The sequence below is a fragment of the Chiloscyllium punctatum genome, chromosome 48, assembly GCF_047496795.1.
Source record: "Chiloscyllium punctatum isolate Juve2018m chromosome 48, sChiPun1.3, whole genome shotgun sequence".
Taxonomy (NCBI): domain Eukaryota; kingdom Metazoa; phylum Chordata; class Chondrichthyes; order Orectolobiformes; family Hemiscylliidae; genus Chiloscyllium; species Chiloscyllium punctatum.
Window position 1 is genome coordinate 27,079,205 of NC_092786.1, and position 20,163 is coordinate 27,099,367.

The 20,163-nt window shown below is 41.7% G+C and overlaps 1 protein-coding gene across 2 annotated transcripts in view; it reads right to left on the reverse strand.

Moving 5' to 3' along the window:
• selenos (selenoprotein S) overlaps positions 1 to 20,163 on the reverse strand; it is a 37,126-nt gene continuing 16,963 nt past the window's right edge. For both annotated transcript variants that reach the window (XM_072564901.1, XM_072564902.1), the window contains exons 3-6: positions 14,713 to 14,819; positions 12,326 to 12,415; positions 11,084 to 11,147; positions 1 to 490 (exon numbers count right to left, since the gene is read on the reverse strand). In XM_072564901.1, the coding sequence (XP_072421002.1) occupies positions 411 to 490; positions 11,084 to 11,147; positions 12,326 to 12,415; positions 14,713 to 14,819 (341 nt within the window). In that variant the 3' untranslated portion in view covers positions 1 to 410. The remainder of the gene's footprint in view (positions 491 to 11,083; positions 11,148 to 12,325; positions 12,416 to 14,712; positions 14,820 to 20,163) is intronic.

Consider the following 20,163-nt stretch of genomic DNA (forward strand, 5'->3'; position numbering starts at 1 on the left):
TGGAATTTTAAATATATTTAATATTTTTAATTATTGGTTAAAACAAAAAATAAACTTACTCACTCATTTTGGTACTTAAAAACAAGGAATATTCACGTAAGACAATTTACTGCCACTACCCATATCCATTTTCAGAAATCCTCAGTGACTGAACTGTCATTTATGAGGATGACATCATTCACAGCTGTCCATTTTATCAGGTTTGAGTAAACATCACAATTACTTATTTTTAAAGCAGATCCAAATTTTTAAAAATTTGAACACTGAAATTCAGATTTGACAAACACTAAGTTGAAGCTAATCGAAACAGAATAAGATCATTAAACTTGAACAGCTATGGCAACAGGATAGTGCATCTTTGACTGTGGTCAGTGCTGATTGTAGTAGAAGGCACTGACCGACCTTTAACCTCATGCTCCACTGGATGGTCCCCTACGACCCGGTCTCCAGGAACATGAGCCTCCACCATCACCCGTCAGAGGATTAAAACCTATAAAATACAACATCAAACACTTTATCATTTCAACATTTCATTCAAAAATGCACGTTTCACTGTTATCCTTTGACCTGTTTATCCCAGGAGCCCACAGACTAAATTGGGAAGCACCTTAATTGGATTCTGGAGATTGTAGTAGCAACACAGTTTAGGGGAGAAAGACAGGAGGGAAGGAGTTGAGGCTGGGCAGAGGGAGGGATGAGAAAGGAGTCATAAGGATGATTTGGAGATGCCAGTGTTGAACTGGGGTGTACAATGTTAAAAATCACAGAACACCACGTTATAGTCCAACAGGTTTAATTGGAAGCACTAGCTTTCGGAGCGCTGCTCCTTCATCAGATGGTGGAACAGCGTTCTGAAAGCTAGTGCTTCCAATTAAACCTGTTGGACTATAACCTTGTGTTGAGAGTGTTATAGGGAGGGGATGTGACCATAACATGAAAAATGGAGCCAAAGACCATTCAACCCTTAGTATAATCATGCTTGATCCTGGACCTGAGCCCCATTTGGATTCAGAACTGCACAAAGGTAGAAGACAGAGGGTGGTGGTACAGGGTTGTTTTTCAGACTGGAGGTCTGTGACCAGTGGAGTGCCACAAGGATCGGTGCTAGGTTCTCTACTTTTTGTCATGTATATAAATGATTTGGATGCGAGCATAAGAGGTATAGTTAGTAAATTTACAGATGGCACCAAAATTGGAAGTGTAGTGGACAGCGTAGAAGGTTGCCTTAGATTACAACGGGATCTTGATTAGATGGGCCGTGAAGTGGCAGATGGAGTTTAATTCAGATAAATGCAAGGTGCTGCATTTTGGGAAAGCAAATCTTAGCAGGACTGATACACTTAATGGTAAGGTCCTAGAGAGTGTTGCCGAACAAAGAGACCTTGGAGTGCAGGTTCATAGCTCCTTGAAAGTGAAGTCGCAGGTAGATAGGATAGTGAAGGCGGCGTTTGGTATGCTTTCCTTTATTGGTCAGAGTATTGAGTACAGGAGTTGGGAGGTCATGTTGCAGCTGTACAGGACATTGATTAGGCCTCTGTTGGAATTTTGCGTGCAATTCTGGTCTCCTTCCCATCGGAAAGATGTTGTGAAACTTGAAAGGGTTCAGAAAAAGTTTACAGGGATGTTGCCAGGGTTGGAGGATTTGAGCTTTGGGGAGAGGCTGAACAGGCTGGGGCTGTTTTCCCTGGAGCGTCGGAGGCTGCGGGGTGACCTTATAGAAGTTTACAAAACTATGAGGGGCATGGATAGGATAAATAGACAAGGTCTTTCCTTTGGGGTCCGGGAGTCCAGAACTAGAGGGCATAGGTTTAGGGTGAGAGGGGAAAGATATAAAAGGGACCTAAGGGACAACTTTTTCACGCAGAAGGTGGTATGTGTATGGAATGAGCTGTCAGCAGAAGTGGTGGAGGCTGGTACAATTGCAACATTTAAAAGGAATTTGGATGAGTATATGAATAGGAAGAGTTTGGAGGGATATGGGCCAGGTGCGGGCAGGTGGGACTAGATTGTGTTGGGATATCTGGTCGGCATGGACAGGTTGAACCGAAGGGTTTGTTTCAATGCTGTACATCTCTATGACTCCACTTTCCCAACCACAACCCATAATGTTTGTGTGTCCTAAAACCTCTGTCTAACCCAATCTTAAATATAATCAATGATGGAATACCCAACAACCCTCCACGTTAAGGTATTCACAACCCTGAAAAGAAGAAACATTACACCTCAAAACAACTGGCCTCAAACCAAAGACAGTGTCCCCACTTTAAATGCCACGGTATGGAGGCTGGGTCAGGGTGAGATGTTCTTTGGAGGGTCGGCACAGTCTCAATGAGTCGAATGGCCTCCTTCCACACTATAGGGATTCTATGTTCTAAATTCCTCAGCCAAAACAAACAATTTCTATAACTCAGGGACAAGCACCAAACAACCCTACTGCCCTGTGGCCAACCACTTCAATTCACGCTCCCACTCCTCAAAAGGACATGCAAGTCCTCAGCCTCCTCCACCTGCCAATTCAAAGCCACCAGCCAATCGGAGAAAGAAGGTCTCACCTTGTGCCTTGGGACCCTTCAACCACATGGCATCAACATCAACTTCGCGCATTTCCAAATCTTCGCTCCCCCACCTCATCACTATCTTGACCTGTAATACCTCTCCATCTTCCTTCTCAGCTATCTGCTCCATCCTCCCCACTGACCTATTAGAATCATCCCCCACCTGCACTCATCTATCACCTTCCCACATACCTTTCCCCCAGCCTCACCCCCCTCCACATTCCTGATGGAGGGCTGATGCCTGAAATGTTGATCCTCATGCTCCTTGGATACTGGCAGACCTGCTGTGCTTTTCCAGTGCCACCCTTTTTGTTGACTTCTTCAGCATCTGCAGTCCTCACTTTCCTCTCTGTTTCTACCCTGTCAATACCCTTCAGAATCCTGCAATTTGCAATGAGATCACCTTATTTTCTAAACTTCAGAGAATATACAACCAATTTATTCAGCTTCCCAAAAGACAAGTGAACATTAAAATCAGCTCTCGTGTTATTGGAACATATGAAATAGAAGTAGACCCTCCAGCCTGCCTGGCCACTCAACAAGTGGTTAATCTGCACCAGGTTTCCAGTCATCTTTCACACCAGCTCATCACAGCCCTCAACTCCCCGAAATCTCAAAAATCTAACTACCTCCTCCTTTAAATACTTGCAATGATCTAACCTCCACAATTCTTGAGAGTAGAGAATTCCAAACATTCACTACCCTTAGAGAAAAGACTCCTTTGCATCTTACTTTTAACCTGAGTATTCTCTTATCATTGAGTCATATAGCACAGAAACTGACCTTTTGGTCAAACTAGTTCTTGCCAACCATAATCCCAAACTAAACAACTCCACCTGCCTGTGCTTGGCCCATATCCCTCCAAACATTTCTTATGTACTTATCCAAAAGCCTTTTAAACACTAACTGTACCCAATTCCACCACTTCTTCTGGAAATTTATTCCACATACATGTGTTTTAAAATAAAATGCCTTTTTAAAAATCTTTTCCTCTCACCTTAAAAATATGTCCTCTGGTTTTGAACTCTCCTACATAAGGAGAAAATACACCAACATTCACCTTATCGATACCCCTCATGATTTTATAAACCTCCTACGTTCCAGTGAAAGAAGTCCCAGCACATCAGGCTCTCTCAAACCTTCCATTTCTGGCAACATTCCTAGTAAATTTCTTCTGAACTCTCTCCAGCTTAATAATATCCTTCCTACAACAAGGCCACCAAATCTGGACACACCAATGTCCCAATTCCTATACTCAAAAGGTCTGAGCAATGAAGGCAAGAGTGCTAAATGCCTTCTTAACAACCTGCAAACTTCAAAGAATTATATACTTGAACCCTTAGGTCTCTCTATTCTACAACCCTACACAAGGCCGTACTTTTAATTGCATAAGATCTGCCCTTGTTTGTTCTACCTCACATTTATCCAAATTAAACTCCTTCTGCCACTCTTTAGCCTATTGACCCAATTGACCAAGATCTCTTTGTAATCTTAAATAACCGTCTTCATTGCCCACTACACAACCAATTTTGGTGTAATCTGCAAATTTACTAACTATGGAGTACTAGCCACACTTTGTTTCTTTCTTATCCAAATCATTTATATAAATGACAAACAAAAGTGGACCCAGCACTGATTCCTGTGGAACACTGGGTCACAGGCCTCCTGTCTGAGAAACAACTCTCCACTATCACACTGTCTCCTGCCATTAAATCAATTTTGTATCTGATTGGCAAGCTCACCTTGAATCCCACCTAATCTAACTTTACTAATTAGTCTGCCATGCGGAACCTTGTAAAGAAGTAAACAACATTTATCGCTCTGTCCTCAATTTTCTTGGTTACTTCCTCAAAACACTTAATCAGGTTTGTAAGACATGATTTCCCTCTCAAAAAATCATACTGACTATCCCTAATTATTCCATGCCTCTCCAAATGCATATCAATCCTATCTTTCAGAATCATCTCCAACAACTTACCCACCACTGAAGTCAGACTCACAGGACTATAGTTCCCAGACTTCTCCTTACAACCCTTTTTAAGAAAAGCTACATTAGCCACTCTCCAGTCATCCAGCATCTCAACCGTAGTTATAAATGACACAAATATTTCTAAAAGGGACCTCACAATTTCATCCCTAACTTCACACTTCAACTGTATCCCCTAGTTCCCATTTCTGGTAACATTTGCATATCTACCCTCTCAAGCCTCAGAGAATGCTGTATCTTTCACTAAGACTGGAATACTGCATGCAATTCTGGTCTACCTGCTATAGGAAGGATGTTGCAAAGCTTGAAAGGATTCAGTAAAGATTTACAAGGATGCTGCCAAGGTTTGAGCTACAGGAAGAGGCGAATAGACTGGGTCTATTTTCCCTGGAGGGTCAGAGGCTGAGGGTGACCTGACAGAGGTTTATAAAATCATGATGGGCATGGATAGGGTAAAAGACATGGTCTCTTCCCCGGGGTATAAGAGCCCAAAACTAGAGGGAAAAGATTTATAAGAGGCAACTTTTTTTTTTACACAGAGGGTGGCGCATGTATGGAATGAGTTGCCAGAGGAAGTGAAGGAAGTACAATTAGAACATTTGAAAGGCATCTGGACGGGTATATTAATAGGAAGGATTTAGAGGAAAATGGGCCAAGTGCTGGCAAATGGGACTAGATTTATTTAGGATATCTAGTTGGTATGGATGAATTGGACTGAAGGGTCTGTTTCTGCGCTGTACAACTGTATAACTCTAAGATCACCCCTTGTTTTTTAAACTCTAATGATTAAAGGCCTAAGCTGTTTAGCCATTATTGATAAGTCAACTCCTTCATCTCAGAAATCAAATTAGTTAATCTTTCAACTGCCTCCAATGCTAGTACCTCCTTTCTTTAAATAAGGGAATTAAAATGTGCATACTATCCCAGGTTCAAACTCATCAACACCTTCTAGGTTGTAATAAGACTTCCTTATTTTTGAATTCCAATCCCTTTGCATAAAACTTCATTACTTGCTGTACCTGTACGCTAATGTTTTGTGTTTCATGCATAATAACAGATAGATCCCTCTGTATTGCAGATTTTAGTTCAACAGTTTCTCTTCATTTAAATAGTCTGTGTCTTGAATCTTCCTACCAAGGTGCGGGACCTCTCACATTCCAACATTAAACTCCATCTCCCATATTTTTACCCTCTCACTCAGACAATCTATATCCTCTTGAAGATGCTTTGTGTCATTATCACTACATGCCCTCCCATCCTTTTTTCGGTATCATCAGCAAATTTGATTACACTTGGGTTTCCTCTCCTCTAATATTATTGGGACTTTGAGGTCTTCTTCAGATAATCCGAAATTTGGATAATCAAGGTTCATCTGTAATTGAGGTTGTAAGACTGATCCTTGTGGCATTTCATTAGTTAAGCCTTTCCAACCTGAAAAAGGCCCATTACAATCCCAACACCGTTTTGCGTATTAACCAATCCTCAACCCATGCTATGAGATCTCTTACTCATCCTACCTCGATTCCATGAGGGCCTTATCAAATGCTTTAGTAATGTCCATGCAGACACCCACTAATGTATCCTCAATTGACATTTTTGAGGAAGTAAAAAACAATTAAGTTTGAGAAACAAGACTTTTCCAGACAAAGCCGCATTGACTATCCCTAATATGTCTATTTTACTCTTGTGGTTAAAGAGGATACAAAAATTTATTTCAAGGTCCCAGCAATCTCTTTGCCTCCCTTAGTATACTGGGATCGATCCCATCAGGCCCTGGGGAATCATCTTAAATGTTTTTCAAGATACCAAACACCTCTTCCTTTTTAATAGCAACCTGCCCCTCCCTAATCTTATTATCCACATCCTTCTCCTTGGTGAATAACAATATAAAGTACTCATTAAGGACTTCACTCACTTTCTTTGACTCTGTGCATAAAGTCCCTCCTTTGACCTTGAATGGACCTACCCTTTGCTTAACTAGTCTCTTGGTCTTAAAACATATAAAATACCTTGGAATTCTCTTTAATCCTACTTGACAAGGACATTTCATGATCCCTTTTACCTTCCTCTTAATTCTTTAACTTCTTTTCTGCTTCCTTTGTATTCCTCAAGGACCTTGCTTGATTTCAGTTTCCTACATCTGTTTCCTATCTCTTCTTGACTAAACTTTCAATATCTCGTCATCCAAGGTTCCTGAATCTTGTCGTCCTTATCTTTCATCCTCGCAGGAACATGTTGTCCTGAACTCTGGAAAAAGACTCTCAACGTCATATAGATTTACCCTCAAAAAGCCATCCCATTCTAATTTCTCCAATCCCTACCTAATATTGTTATAATTAGCCTTCCTCCAATTTAGCACTTTCACTGTCTGATTTGTCATTTTTCAAAACAGCCTCAACTGTATCCGTCTCCATCACACTCTCAGGCAGTGCAGTCCAGATCCAAACCAGTCATGATGTAAAAATATTTTTATGTCACCATTGGCTTTCCTGTCACTTGGTATTGTGTAATGAGAGAAGATTAACTAGCAATACTGTGGTGTGAGATCTTTTGAGGAAGAGTAACCGTAACATAGTAGAGTTCTTCATTAAGATGGAGAGCGATACAGTTAACTCTGAGACTCGGATTCTGAACTTAAAGAAAGCTAACTTTGATGGTATGAGGCATGGCTAGGATAAGCTGACCAAGGATACTTAATGGGTTGATGGTGGACAGAGAATGGCAAACATTTAAAGAATACATGGATGAACATCAACAATTTTACATCCCTAACTGACGTAAAACAGGGAAGGTTGCTTCACCATGACTAACAAGAAAAATCTGGGATAGTGCTAAAGCTAAAGAGGAGGCATATAAATGGCCAGAAAAAGCAGCAAATCTGAGGACTGGGAGAAATTTAAAATTCAGAGGAGGACAAAGAATTTAATTCAGAACGAGAAAATAAAATATAAAAGCTTGCATAAAAACAGACTGCTAAAGCATCTATAGATGTCATCATCACAGAAACCCTATAGTGTGGAAACAGGCCATTTGGCCCAACAAGTCCACACCGACCCTCTGAAGAGTAACCCACCCAGATTCCATCCCCTACCCTACTGCTCTAGATTTACCCCATGACCCATGCACCTACTATACACATCCCTGAACATTATGGGCAATTTAGTACAACCAATTCACCTAATCTGCACATCTTTGGATTGTGGGGGGAAACCAGAGCACCCAGAGGAAACCCACGCAGACACGGGGAGAATGTGCAAATTCCACACAGATAGTTGCCCGAAGCTGGAATCGAATCCTGGTCCCTGGTACTGTGAGGCAGCAGTGCTCACCACTGAGCCACTATGCCACCCTTATGTGAAGAGAAAAAGACCGGTGAAGACAAACATAAGTTCCTTACAACTGGAATCAGGTGAATTCATAATGCACAACATAAAGATGGCAGACCAGTTGAACAAATACTGGAAATGCTAGGGGACAGAGGGTCAAGCATGAAGGAGGAACTCAAAGAAATCTTTATTAGTCAGGAAATGGTATTGGAAAAACTTATTGTATTAAAACCCAATAATTCCCCAGGGCCTGATGCTCTGCATCCCAGAGTACTTAAGGAAGTGGTCCTAGAAATAGCGGACACATTGGTGATAATTTTCCAGCATTTTTAAAAATAGGATTACACTAGCTACCCTCCAGTCCATTGGAGGGTAGCTAATGTAATCCCATTTTTTAAAAAAAGGATGGAGAGAAAATGGAGAATTATAGGCTGGTAAGCCTGACATTGCTAGTGTGGAAAATGCTGGAGTCAATTATTACGGATGTAAAAACTGTGCATTTTGGAAAGTGTTGACAGGATTGGTTCAAATCAGCATAGATTCACTAAAGGAAAATCATGCTTGACAGATCTTCTGAAATCGTTTCAGGATGTGACTAGTAGAGTGGATAAAAGTGAATCAGTAGATGTTGTGTACTTGGACTTGCAAAAGACTTCTGACAAGGTTGGACACAAGATTTTTGTAATAAAAATTAAAGCTCATAGTATCAGAGGTAATGATGTGGATAGAGAACAGGATGGCAGACAGTGACGAGTGGGGTGCCGCAGGGTTCAGTGCTGGGATCTCAGCTGTTCACAATATACATTAATGATTTGGACAAAGGAATTGAATGCAATATCTCTAAATTTGCTGATGAAACTAAGCTGGGTGACAGTTTGTGCTGTGGGAAATATGCTAAGAGGCTGCAGGGTGGACAAACTGGCTGAGTTGGCAAACACTTGATGAATACAATATAATGTGGATAAGTATGAGGTTATTCACTTAGGTGGCAAAGACAAAGTCAGATTAACTGAATGGTTTAGAAAAGGTTGAGATGCAACAAGACCTGGGTATCATGGTGAAACTGAAGGCTGGCATGAAGGAACAGCAGGTAGTAAGGAAAGCTAATGGCATGCTTGCCTTCATAGCAAGAGGATTTGAATATGAGTGGGAATGACTTGCTGCAGTTATAATGGGCCCTGGCAAGGCTACACCTCGAGTAATATGTACAGTTTTGGTCTCCTAGTCTGAGGAAAGACATTTTTGCTATTGAGGGTGTTAGCAGGCTACTTCACAGCGAGAGACAGGGGAACCAGTCTTAGATACACTCCTGAAAATGAGATGTTAGCCAGGAGGCTACAGACAGATAGAGGTACCCAGTCGCTGACAGGGGCTGGGAATGCTCAGTGTAAAAGAAATCTGTTGACACACAGGGGAAAACAGCTTGTGAACTGAGAATGACCGGAATCCAAGTACTGCTTGGTACCAACTATATCCCGCAGAAAAAAAAGTAGGAAAGATGAGGTAATGCAGAAGCCTTATTTGGACAAGAGGCAATGAGGTAATGCTACCTAGGTCCCTGATCTGGAAACCAATAAGGTAAAGACATCCAATGAACAGATGAGCCTGAGCCAATGGGGAAAAGACACCATAACTCGAGAGAGATAAAGGGAAAGGATAAAAGACGACCCTGGAGGCAGAGGTTCCAGAGACCCACCATTGCAGAACTAAATCCTACATCAGGGATGTGGAGGGGAGAGAGAGAGAGTGAGAGTGAGAGAGAGCGAGAATGTCAGGGGACTTGAGTGGGTGTATGAATAGGTTTTTAATACCATTTGTGGGAAATATACAAGTTTTAGTTTGTATTAATACGTAAGAAATAAGTGGATGGTATAATACATTAATAAAGGAACTGATGAAGTTGTAAGAATTGACTCTTCTCCTCTCTGTACACACTAGCAGCTGCAGCTGGCGATTGCTGAACTCAATCAGGTGTCAACATGGGAATCCAGCGAAGGGTCACCAGACTGATTCCTGGAATGGCAGGACCGACATATGAGGAAAGACTGGACTGACTGGGCTTGTAATTGCTGGAATTTATAAGAGTGAGGGGGAATCTCACAGAAACATATAAATCCTGATCGGAATCAACTTGCTAGATGTATGAAGAATGTTCCCGATGTTGGAGAAGTCCAAAACTAAGGGTCACAGTCTAAGAATAAGTGGTAAGCCATTCAAGGCTGAGATAACAAAGAATTTCTTCACTCAGAGCTGTGAACCTGTGGATCTTTCTACCACAGAAAGCTGTTGGGGTCAGTTCATTAGATATATTCAAGGGGGAATTGGATGTGGCCCTTGCAGCTATACGGTATGGAGCAAAAACAGGAATGGGATACTGAAATTGCATGATCAGCCATGATCATACTGAATGGTGGTGCAGGCTGGAAGGGTTGAATGGCCCACTCCTACACCTATTTTCTATGTTTCTATGTCTACATTTACCTTAAACCAGTGTCCTCTACTTCTTGGTCTTTCTGTCAAAGGGATAGTTTAACTATCTAATCTGTCCAGAACCCTCATGATTTCAAATCTCCTTTTAACATTCATCCCTTGAAGGGCAACAAGCTCAGCTTCTCCAATCTCTGCAGATAACTGAAGTCCCTCATCCCTGAAGCCATTTACATAATACTTTTCTGCATCTTCCCAAAATCCTTTTACATCCGTCCTAAAATGCAGTGCCCTGATTTAGATAATACTTCAGTAGGTGTGGCATAACCAGTGTTTCCAACAAGTCATTTCCTTACTTTTATTCTCTATGCCATTACTTATAAAGCTCAAGATCCCAAATGCTTTTTTAAAAAACATTTTTCAACCTGCTCCTTAAAGATTTGAGCAGATTTACTCCTAGAAACCACTGCAGAGAAACTTGGTAAACTGCCAGTCACTTAAGAAGGAGTTTGTGCTTCAAAGTTTAGTCAGACTCAAGTTGAGCTGACCCACACAATTCAGGTCAGAACATAACAGTTCTCCTCCAGCCTGATGAGGTAATGTTATTACTCCGAATTTGGAGCCTTTTAAGTAGCTTTATGCCAAATTAAGCGGATGTGCTGGCAACTTTGTGAAATACAGTAAAAATAATTTTGACTTTACAGCATTTATGGCATATAAACATTTATGTATTTGTTCATTTTTCCTAAACATATTTACTATTTTTGCACGAATGAATAAGCACTCACCGCCTCTCAGGGATTTCTTGTCTGATTTGGGTTTTGCTGCACTCAATGTACCGGATTCTGACTCCTGATGTTAAACACAATGACATAATTAGTGCAGTGTTATAAACAGTCTGTCTAGATTAGGTAGTGTTGATAACAAATACCACACTCAAAATCATCCTCAACCGAAATCTGGAGGTACAGACTAATACCCTGGCACCAGGGGTTTAAAACTTATCACAGCAGCTTGTAGAATTTCAAATTAATTAATAAATCTGGATTTGAAAGTTAGTCTCAGTAATAATCAGGCTTGGGCAAGAAACATTCATGCCATTCAAGTGCCAGACAATGACTACCTCTAACAAGGGATCTTTAATGCCACTATCATTACTGAATCCCCGTGTCAACATCCTAGGGATTATCATTGATCAGAAACAGCCTAGCCACATAAATACAGACTAGCCACTATCACAGATCAGGGGCTACAAAGGAACTCACCTCTTGACTCCTCAAAAGCTATTCACGATCCACAAGGCACAAGTCAGGGCGTGATGAATACTCTCCACTTGCTGGACAAGTGCAATTCCATCAGTGTTTAAGAAGTTCCTCACCATACAGCATAAAGCATTCCCCTTAATTTGCACCCCATCCACTATTTTCAAATTCACTCCCATCACACTAATGCACAAAGGCAGCAGTGTTCACTGCAACAACTCACCAAGGGTCCATTGACAGCACCTTCCAAAGCTCTGAATATAACACTTTGAAAGACACGGTCAGCAAATGAATGGGATTGCAACATTGCAAGCTCCCTTCTCAGCCAACCACTATCCTGACTTGGAAATATATTGACATTCCTTCACTATTGCTCGATCAAGATCCCTGGATTCCCTCCCTAACAGCGCAATGGATGTACTTACCCCCATGGGCTGCGGTAATTCAAAAATTCAGTTTATCATCACCTTCTCAAAAGCAATTATAGCGGGCAATAAACTCTGGCCTAGCCATTGACTCCCACATCCCACAAATAAATGAAAAAATTCATCTGGTTCACTCATGCCCTTTGGGAAAGGAAATCTTATCTCCTTACCTAGACTAGTGTACATGTTGTACAACATGGTTGACTCTTAATTACCTCTATAATAACCCAATAAGCCACTTAATCCAAGGGCACTTAAGAATGAATAAATGCTGGCCATGCCAGCATTACCCAAACACCATGAAATAATAAATAGTCACGACAAAACATAAGAATCATATTACAGGATGCAAGTTGGTTCTCTTCCGGAAACTCTTTCCTCCTTGCATATTCTCCCATGCCTCGATTTTCTCTCTCCTCTTCTCTTCTTCAATCTGAACAAAACAAAAGGAACTTCACACATAAGTCAGTTATCACAAAAGTCAATTCATCCTTATTTTCTTACACTGTGCCTCTGTTTACAATAGGCACATTTTAACACTGTATTGGCCCACACTCTTGTTCAGCAAATGATGTATCTGACCCTTCAGTTTTTCCATACTCATCACTGTCTCTCTTTTGACTGCACATTTCCCTCAAGGTATTCCCTCCAAAACAATCCTGACTGACACTTATCCCAATAAATATACTTGTGCCTGGTAGCCCATCTGCCAACTCCATTAACCTCATGTAATTTACAATTCACTTTGCTTGCTAATCCTCTGTGAATTATTGAATCTTCCAGCTCAGGAGGCCACTTGGCCGACTGTGACCATGCTGGTTCTCAAAGACGTCTCAAATTGATCCTGATCCTCTCTTCTTTCTCCAGAACACACTAACCTTTCTCTTTTCCAAGTATATATCTAATTTAGCTTTGAAAATTCCAATTGATTCTGTTTAAACCAGTCATGCAGGTATTACATTCCAACATTCCATTGCTCAATGACATGCTGTTAAACAAAGCTTCTCTTCAGTATCCCTGTGAGTCTAATTAATTTTCTTATGTCTTGCTGTCCTGCAGTGTGGAAATACATTTTTGTCTTGGTACAGTTTGAAATTATATTTCCCATATTGACATCAAAATCATCAATTGACAATAGGTGTACAAAGTTAAAAATCACACACAACACCAGGTTATAGTCCAACAGGTTTAATTGGAAGCACTATCTTTCAGATACTGCTCCTTTATCAGGTGGTTGTGGAGTACACAATTGTAAGACACAGAATTTATAGCAAAAGTTTACACTGTGATGTAACTAAAATTATACACTGAAAAATACCTTGATTGTTTGTTAAGTCTCTCATCTGTTAGAAACCACACAGACACTCCTATACACAGACACAGACACACACTCCTATACTCACACATGCACCCTCTCACAGACTTAGACCCCTTTACACACACACACACACACCTCCCTCACAGACACTTACAACCCCCCACCCCACACGTTTGTACTTGCAGAGTTACATTGTACTTTGCTCAAAAACTGCATGAATCCATGTAAGACTCTTAACTCATTTTTTAGATTAGAATCAGCCTAAACAGAAGATCTGATGAGGAAAGGCTGAGAGACTTGAACCTGTTCTCACTGGCAAGGCGGCGGCGAAGAGGGGATTTGATACAGACATACAAGATGATCAAAGGATTAGATTGGGTAGACAGTAAAGTCTTTTTCCTAGGATGACGACGTCAGCGTGTACGAGGGGGCATAACTACAAATTGAGGGGTGATAGATTTAAGATAGATGTCAGAGGCAGGTTCTTTACGCAGAGTGGTAAGGGCGTGGAATGCCCTACCAGCTAATGTAGTCAACTCAGCCACATTAGGGAGATTTAAATAATCCTTAGATAAGCACATGGATGATTTTGGGATAGTGTAGGGGGGTGAGCTGAGAATAGTTCACAGGTCGGCGCAACATTGAGGGCCAAAGGGCCTGTTCTGCGCTGTATTGTTCTGTGTTCTATGTTCTAAACATTATGGCACAGACAACAGCACACAGGGGGCTAACACCTTCAACTCATTATCTGGGCTGACACCAATTGTTAAAGGAGGGTGGCTCAGTGGTTAGCACTGCTGCCTCACAGCACAAGGGTCCCAGGTTCGATTCCAGCCTCAGGTGACTGTGTGTGGAGTTTGCACATTCTCCCAGTGTCTGTGTGGGTTTCCTCTGGGTGCTCCAGTTTCCTCCCACAGTCCAAAGATGTGCAGGTCAGGCGAATTGACCCTGCTAAATTGCCCATAGTGTTAGGTGCATTGCTTGGAGTGAAATGGGTCTGGATTGGTTACTCTTCGGAAGGTCAGTGTGGACTGGTTGGGCCGAAGGGCCTGTTTCCACACTGTAGGGAATCTAATCTTGACCTGAGAATGTAACTTTTAAAAATAGTTTTGTGATTTACATATGAAAGAAGTGAAACTATCATGGTCATTCTAACAGATGAGACTTAACAAACAATTAAGGTATTTTTCAATGTATAATTTCAGTTACATCACACTGTAAACTTTTGCTATAAATTCTGTGTCTTACAATTGTGTACTCCACAACCACCTGATGAAGGAGCAGCGCTCCCGATTAAACCTGTTGGACTATAACCTGGTGTTGTGATTTTTAACTTTGTACACCCCAGTCCAACATCGGCATCTCCAAATCAGGTGGTAACATTATGATCAGCAAATTTGCTGCAGTCTTACTTCTTTCTGCTTTTCTCGGTATTTTGCTGCCTGGGCATCCAGCTCCTGTTGCATCCGATGGCGAGCAGCATCCATTGCTTCCTGGCGCCTCATAATTAATGATGGTTCTAATTTCAAACAGAATAAAACCATTCCATAAGCAGCGCACTTGTCTTTGTTCAATGAAATAATTTATTTTTAAAAATTCTTCAAGATATTTTTGGCAATGGAAATTTCATGATTGCTTTTGTCAACCACTATTAGGAATAGGTCATTTCTGGCAACTTTAAATAGAAATCAAGAATAATTGAGAATGACAATGACTCAATTTAACTATCCAAGATAGACTGAAAACCTCTTGTGTTCACTCCAGATTAGATTGGTTAGTGAACACTCTGCTAAATGTGGAAGTCTATTTCATAATTGGTCACTGTGCCAACACAGTAGAATTAAGGGCTAAAGGAAAATTCAAAATAAAAAATGGAATTAATTCATTGGGTCCTGGATATCTAGCTTTTGTCTCCATTTCTTTGTCACAGTTATTTACTGACACTGAATCAAGTTTGCTCTTCCCTTGATTTATTTTACTGAGATACCTGATATGTTATTCTCATGCTCAACTGTGATATAAAGAACAAAGAAAATTACAGCAATGTGTTCCAGGCACCCACCACCCTCTGCGTAAAGAACTTACCAGGCATATTTCCCCTAAACCTTTTCCCTCTCACTTTGAACTCGTGACTCCTAGTAATTCAGTTCCACACTCTGGGAAAAAGCTTCTTGCTATCCACCCTGTCATGTTTTATAGACTTCAATCAGGTGCCCCCAAACCTCTGTCTTTCTAATGAAAATAATCCTAATCTACTCAACCTCTCTTCATATCTAGCGCCCTCCATACCAGGCAACATCCTGGTGAACTTCCTCTGCACCCTCTCCAAAGCATCCACATCCTTTTGGTAATGTCGCGACCAGAACTGTATGCAGTGGTGACCAATACAAAGCAGGTATTCAGTACACGTGTCATTAAGTACTTTGAACATCAGCAGTTTTCACATGTAATTTTATCTTTTGACTGTTCTGCCCACATATCAATGTTCCGTTTCACCCCTCCAAAACTCAGCATTACTGTACAAACTATATGAAAATAGATCATTGACATCTAGAAGCTGGCCATGATCTTATTAAATGGTGGAGCAATCAGATTACTTCACATTTCCGGCTAGCCACAAATCTTTTACTCTCGTGAATCAAAAATGGTCCTACCTGTCTTTTAAAAAATATGCCAAGACTGCTTCCATTACCTGTTGAGGAACAAGTTCCAAAGTCACTTACCCTTAAAGAAAAACTTCTCATCTTTTAAACAGGTGACCTCTGATTTTTAAATAGTGATCCCTAATTATACATTCTCCCATAAGAGGAAGCATCCTTTCCTCAACCGCCCTGTCAAGACCACTCAGGATACTGCACGTTGCATTAAATTGTCTCTTACTTTTCTAAACTCCAGTGAACACAAGTGCAGCTAACTTTTCTTCATTAGCCTTGTAAAACCTTCTTTGAACTACCTTCAACTCAGGTTGTAAGTTTGCTCGCTGAGCTGGTAAATTTCTCAGACTTTTCAACACCATGCTAGGTAGCATCATCAGTGAGCCTCCGATGAAGCGCTGGTGTTTTCTCCCACTTGCTACGTGTGTGTCTTGGTCTGATGTGGTGGGTGATATCACTTCCAGTTCTTTTTCCGAGAGGTTGGTAAATGGGTCCAAATCGATATGTTTGTTAATAGAGTTCCGGTTTCAATGCCAGACCTCTACGAATTCTCATGAGTGTCTTTGTTTAGCCTGTCCCAGGATGGATGTATTATCCCAGTTGACCTGGTGTCTCTCTTCGTCTGTGATAGTTGGTCATGTCTTTTGGTGGCTAGTTGGTGCTCATGTATCCTGGTGGCTAGTTTCCTGTCTGTTTGTTTAAAGTGACGTTTGTTGCAGTCCGTGCAGGGTATTTTGTATAGGACATTCCTTCTGCTGATTGTTGGTACGGGGTTCTTTAAATTTGTCAGGAGTTGTGTCAGTGTGGTGGTAGGTTTGTGGGCTACCATGATGTCTTGGGGCTTAATTGGTCTGGTCGTCATCTCCGAGATGTCTTTAAGGTATGGCAGGATGGTTAGAGTCTCTGGGCGTGTTGTGTCTTCTTGTTTAGATCTGTTGTGTAGGAATCGGCAGACTGCACTTATCGGGTAACTGTTGTTCCTGAATACATTGCATAGGTGCTTGTCCTTGGCTTCTCGTAGTTCCTGGGTGCTGCAGTGGGTTGTGGTTCGTTTAAATAACGTCCTGACACAGCTCAATTTGTGGGTGTTGGGATGATTAGATTAGATTAGATTACTTAGATTAGATTAGATTAGATTACTTACAGTGTGGAAACAGGCCCTTCGGCCCAACAAGTCCACACCGCCCCGCCGAAGCGCAACCCACCCATACCCCTACATTTACCCCTTACCTAACACTATGGGCAATTTAGCATGGCCAATTCACCTGACCTGCACATCTTTGGACTGTGGGAGGAAACCGGAGCACCCGGAGGAAACCCACGCAGACACAGGGAGAACGTGCAAACTCCACACAGTTCGTCGCCTGAGGCGGGAATTGAACCCGGATCTCTGGCGCTGTGAGGCAGCAGTGCTAACCACTGTGCCACTGGTCAGTGTGTGTGACTTTCCTGTATGCGCTGGTCTGCAACTTTCCACTGGCTTTTCATTCTACTGTGATGTCTAGGAAGGGAAGTCTGTTATTGTTCTCTTCCTCTTTGGTGAACTTTATACCAGTAAGGATGATGTTTGTGTTTGTGGGTTTCTTCTAATTTGTTGCGTTTCATGGTGACAAAGGTGTCATCCACATAGCAGACCCAAAGCTTGGGCTGGATCATGGGAAGGGCTGTTCGTTCTAACCTCTGCATAACTGCTTCTGCTAAGAGTCCTGATATTGGTGATCCCATAGGCCGATCTTCACTAACAAACATATCGATTTGGACCCCACTTACCAATGTCTCGAAAATAAGAACCAGAACTGATATCACCCACCACAACAGACCAAGACACACACGTAGCAAGTGGGATAGAACACCAACGCTTCATGGAGGCTCACTGATGATGCTACCTAGCATGGTGTCGAAACATCTGAGAACATATCTACCAGGTCAGTGAACAAACTTACAATGTGATCCACAACCTGAGCTACAAATCTTCTCCAAAATAGCATACTTTCAACTAATTTACATCCTTCCTGAAATAAAGAGACTGGTACCATGTGATTTCACCAATGTCCTATATAATTGAAGCATAACCTGTTTCCAGTTCCTCTCAAATAATGAGAACATTGTTAGCTTCACTCATTACTTGCCATACCTACCTTTTGTGATTCATGCACTCAACAGCCCTCTGAAATAGCCTAGCAAATTATTCAGTTGTAACAACTGCTAAAAGGTCTCAACAAAGAAATCATACCAGATAGACCACACATCATTGACTGAGGCACCAGAAAAGATAAGAGCAGAAACAGCCCTGTTAACGCTGCAATCCTTCCAACTAACACCTTGTGTGCATGCACAATAATTGGAAGGCAACATGCAACGGTCATAATCATGAAATCATATCTTACAGGCATCACCATCACCATCTTTGGATATGTCCTGTCCTGCAGCACTTGTGGCAGCACAGTAGTAAAATCAGGAGGGAATTGCCCTGGGAGTTCTCAACATTGATTCCAGATTCCAAGTAGTCTCATGGTATCAGTTAAACAAGAAACCTCTTGCTGAATATCACATACCGTTCTCCCTCAGCTGATGAATCAGTACTCCATGTTGAACATTTGGAGGAAGCACGGAGGGTGGCAAGGGCTTGGTATGTACTCTGGGTTGGGGATTTCAGTATCCAACACCAAGAGTAGCTCAGCAGCAGCAGCACTAATTGATCTGGTCAGGTCCTAAAAGTTGCTAGACTGGGTCTGCTGTAGGTGCTGAAAGAACCACGAGAGAGAAACATAGTCGATCTCACATTCACCAATCTGCTTCCAGTAGATCTATCTGTCCATGAGTAAGAGTGACCTTTGCACAACCTTTGTAGAGACAAAGTCCCACCTTCATATTGAGAATACCTTCCATTGTGTTGTGTGGCACTATCACTGTTCTAAATGGGACAGACTTCAAACTGATCAAACAACTCAGCAACTCATGGTGCAGTGGGCACAGACTCACATTCCAATACAATCTGCAAACTTACGGCCTGGCATTTCTTATACTCAATCATTTCCATCAAGCCTTGTTCAATTGAGAGAGCAGCAGGGCATGCTAGGAGCAGCACCAGGTATTATTTAAGAACAAGGGGTCAACCTGGTGAAGCTATCAAACAACATAAACTGCAAGTGATAAAGCAAAGCAATCCCACAACCAGCAGATCAGACCTAAGCTCTGCAGTCCTGTCACATTCAGTCATGAGTAGTGGTGGACAATTTAGCAACTCACAGGAGGAGGATGCTTTACAAACATCACCTTCAATTCTGGAACAGTCCAATACATCAGTGCATTAAGTAAAGGTGAAGCTTTTGCAGCAATTCTGAGCCAGAAATACAAACTGAATGATCTATCTTGGCCTCCTCCAGTAGCTCCAGCATCACAGATGCAATCTTCAGTCAATTCAAGTCACTCCATGTGATCTCAAGAAACAGTTGGAGGTACTGCAAATGCTATGGATCATGATAACCTTCCAGCAATAGTACTGAAGACTTGTGCTCCAGAACTTGTTGATACCTCAGCCAAGCTGTCCAGTACAGCTACAACAGTGGCATCTACCCAACAATGTAAAAATTTACCGAGGTAAGTTTTATACATATCGTGACACATTCAACCTAGCCAATTACCATCTCATCAATCTACTCTTGATCAATAGTGAAGTGATGGAAGCTGTCATCAACAGTAATATGAAACAGCATATGCTTAACAATAATCTGCTCAGTGATGCCTGGTTTGGGATCTGCCAAGGCCACTCAGCTCCTAGCTTCATTACAGCCTTTGTTCAACCGTGAACAGAAACACTGATTTCCTGAGGTAACGTGGGAGTAATAGCCCTTGACATCAAGGTTACATTTGACAGAGTGTGATATTAAGAAGCCCTAGCAAACTCTCTGCTGGTTGGAGTCATACCAGACACAAAGAAAGATGGTTGTGCTTGTTGGAATCAACCTTCTCCACTCCAGAACATCTCTTCAGGAGCTCCTCAGGGTAATAATCTAGGACCAACAATCTTCAGATGCTTCATCAGTGACCTGCCCTCCATCACAAGATCAGATGTGGGTATGTTCACTGACAATTGCATAATGTTCGCCATCATTCACATCTCCTCAGATACCGAAGCAGTCCGTGTTCAAATGCAACAAGACCTGGCCAATATCCAGGCTTGAGCTGAAATGTGGCAAGTAACATTTG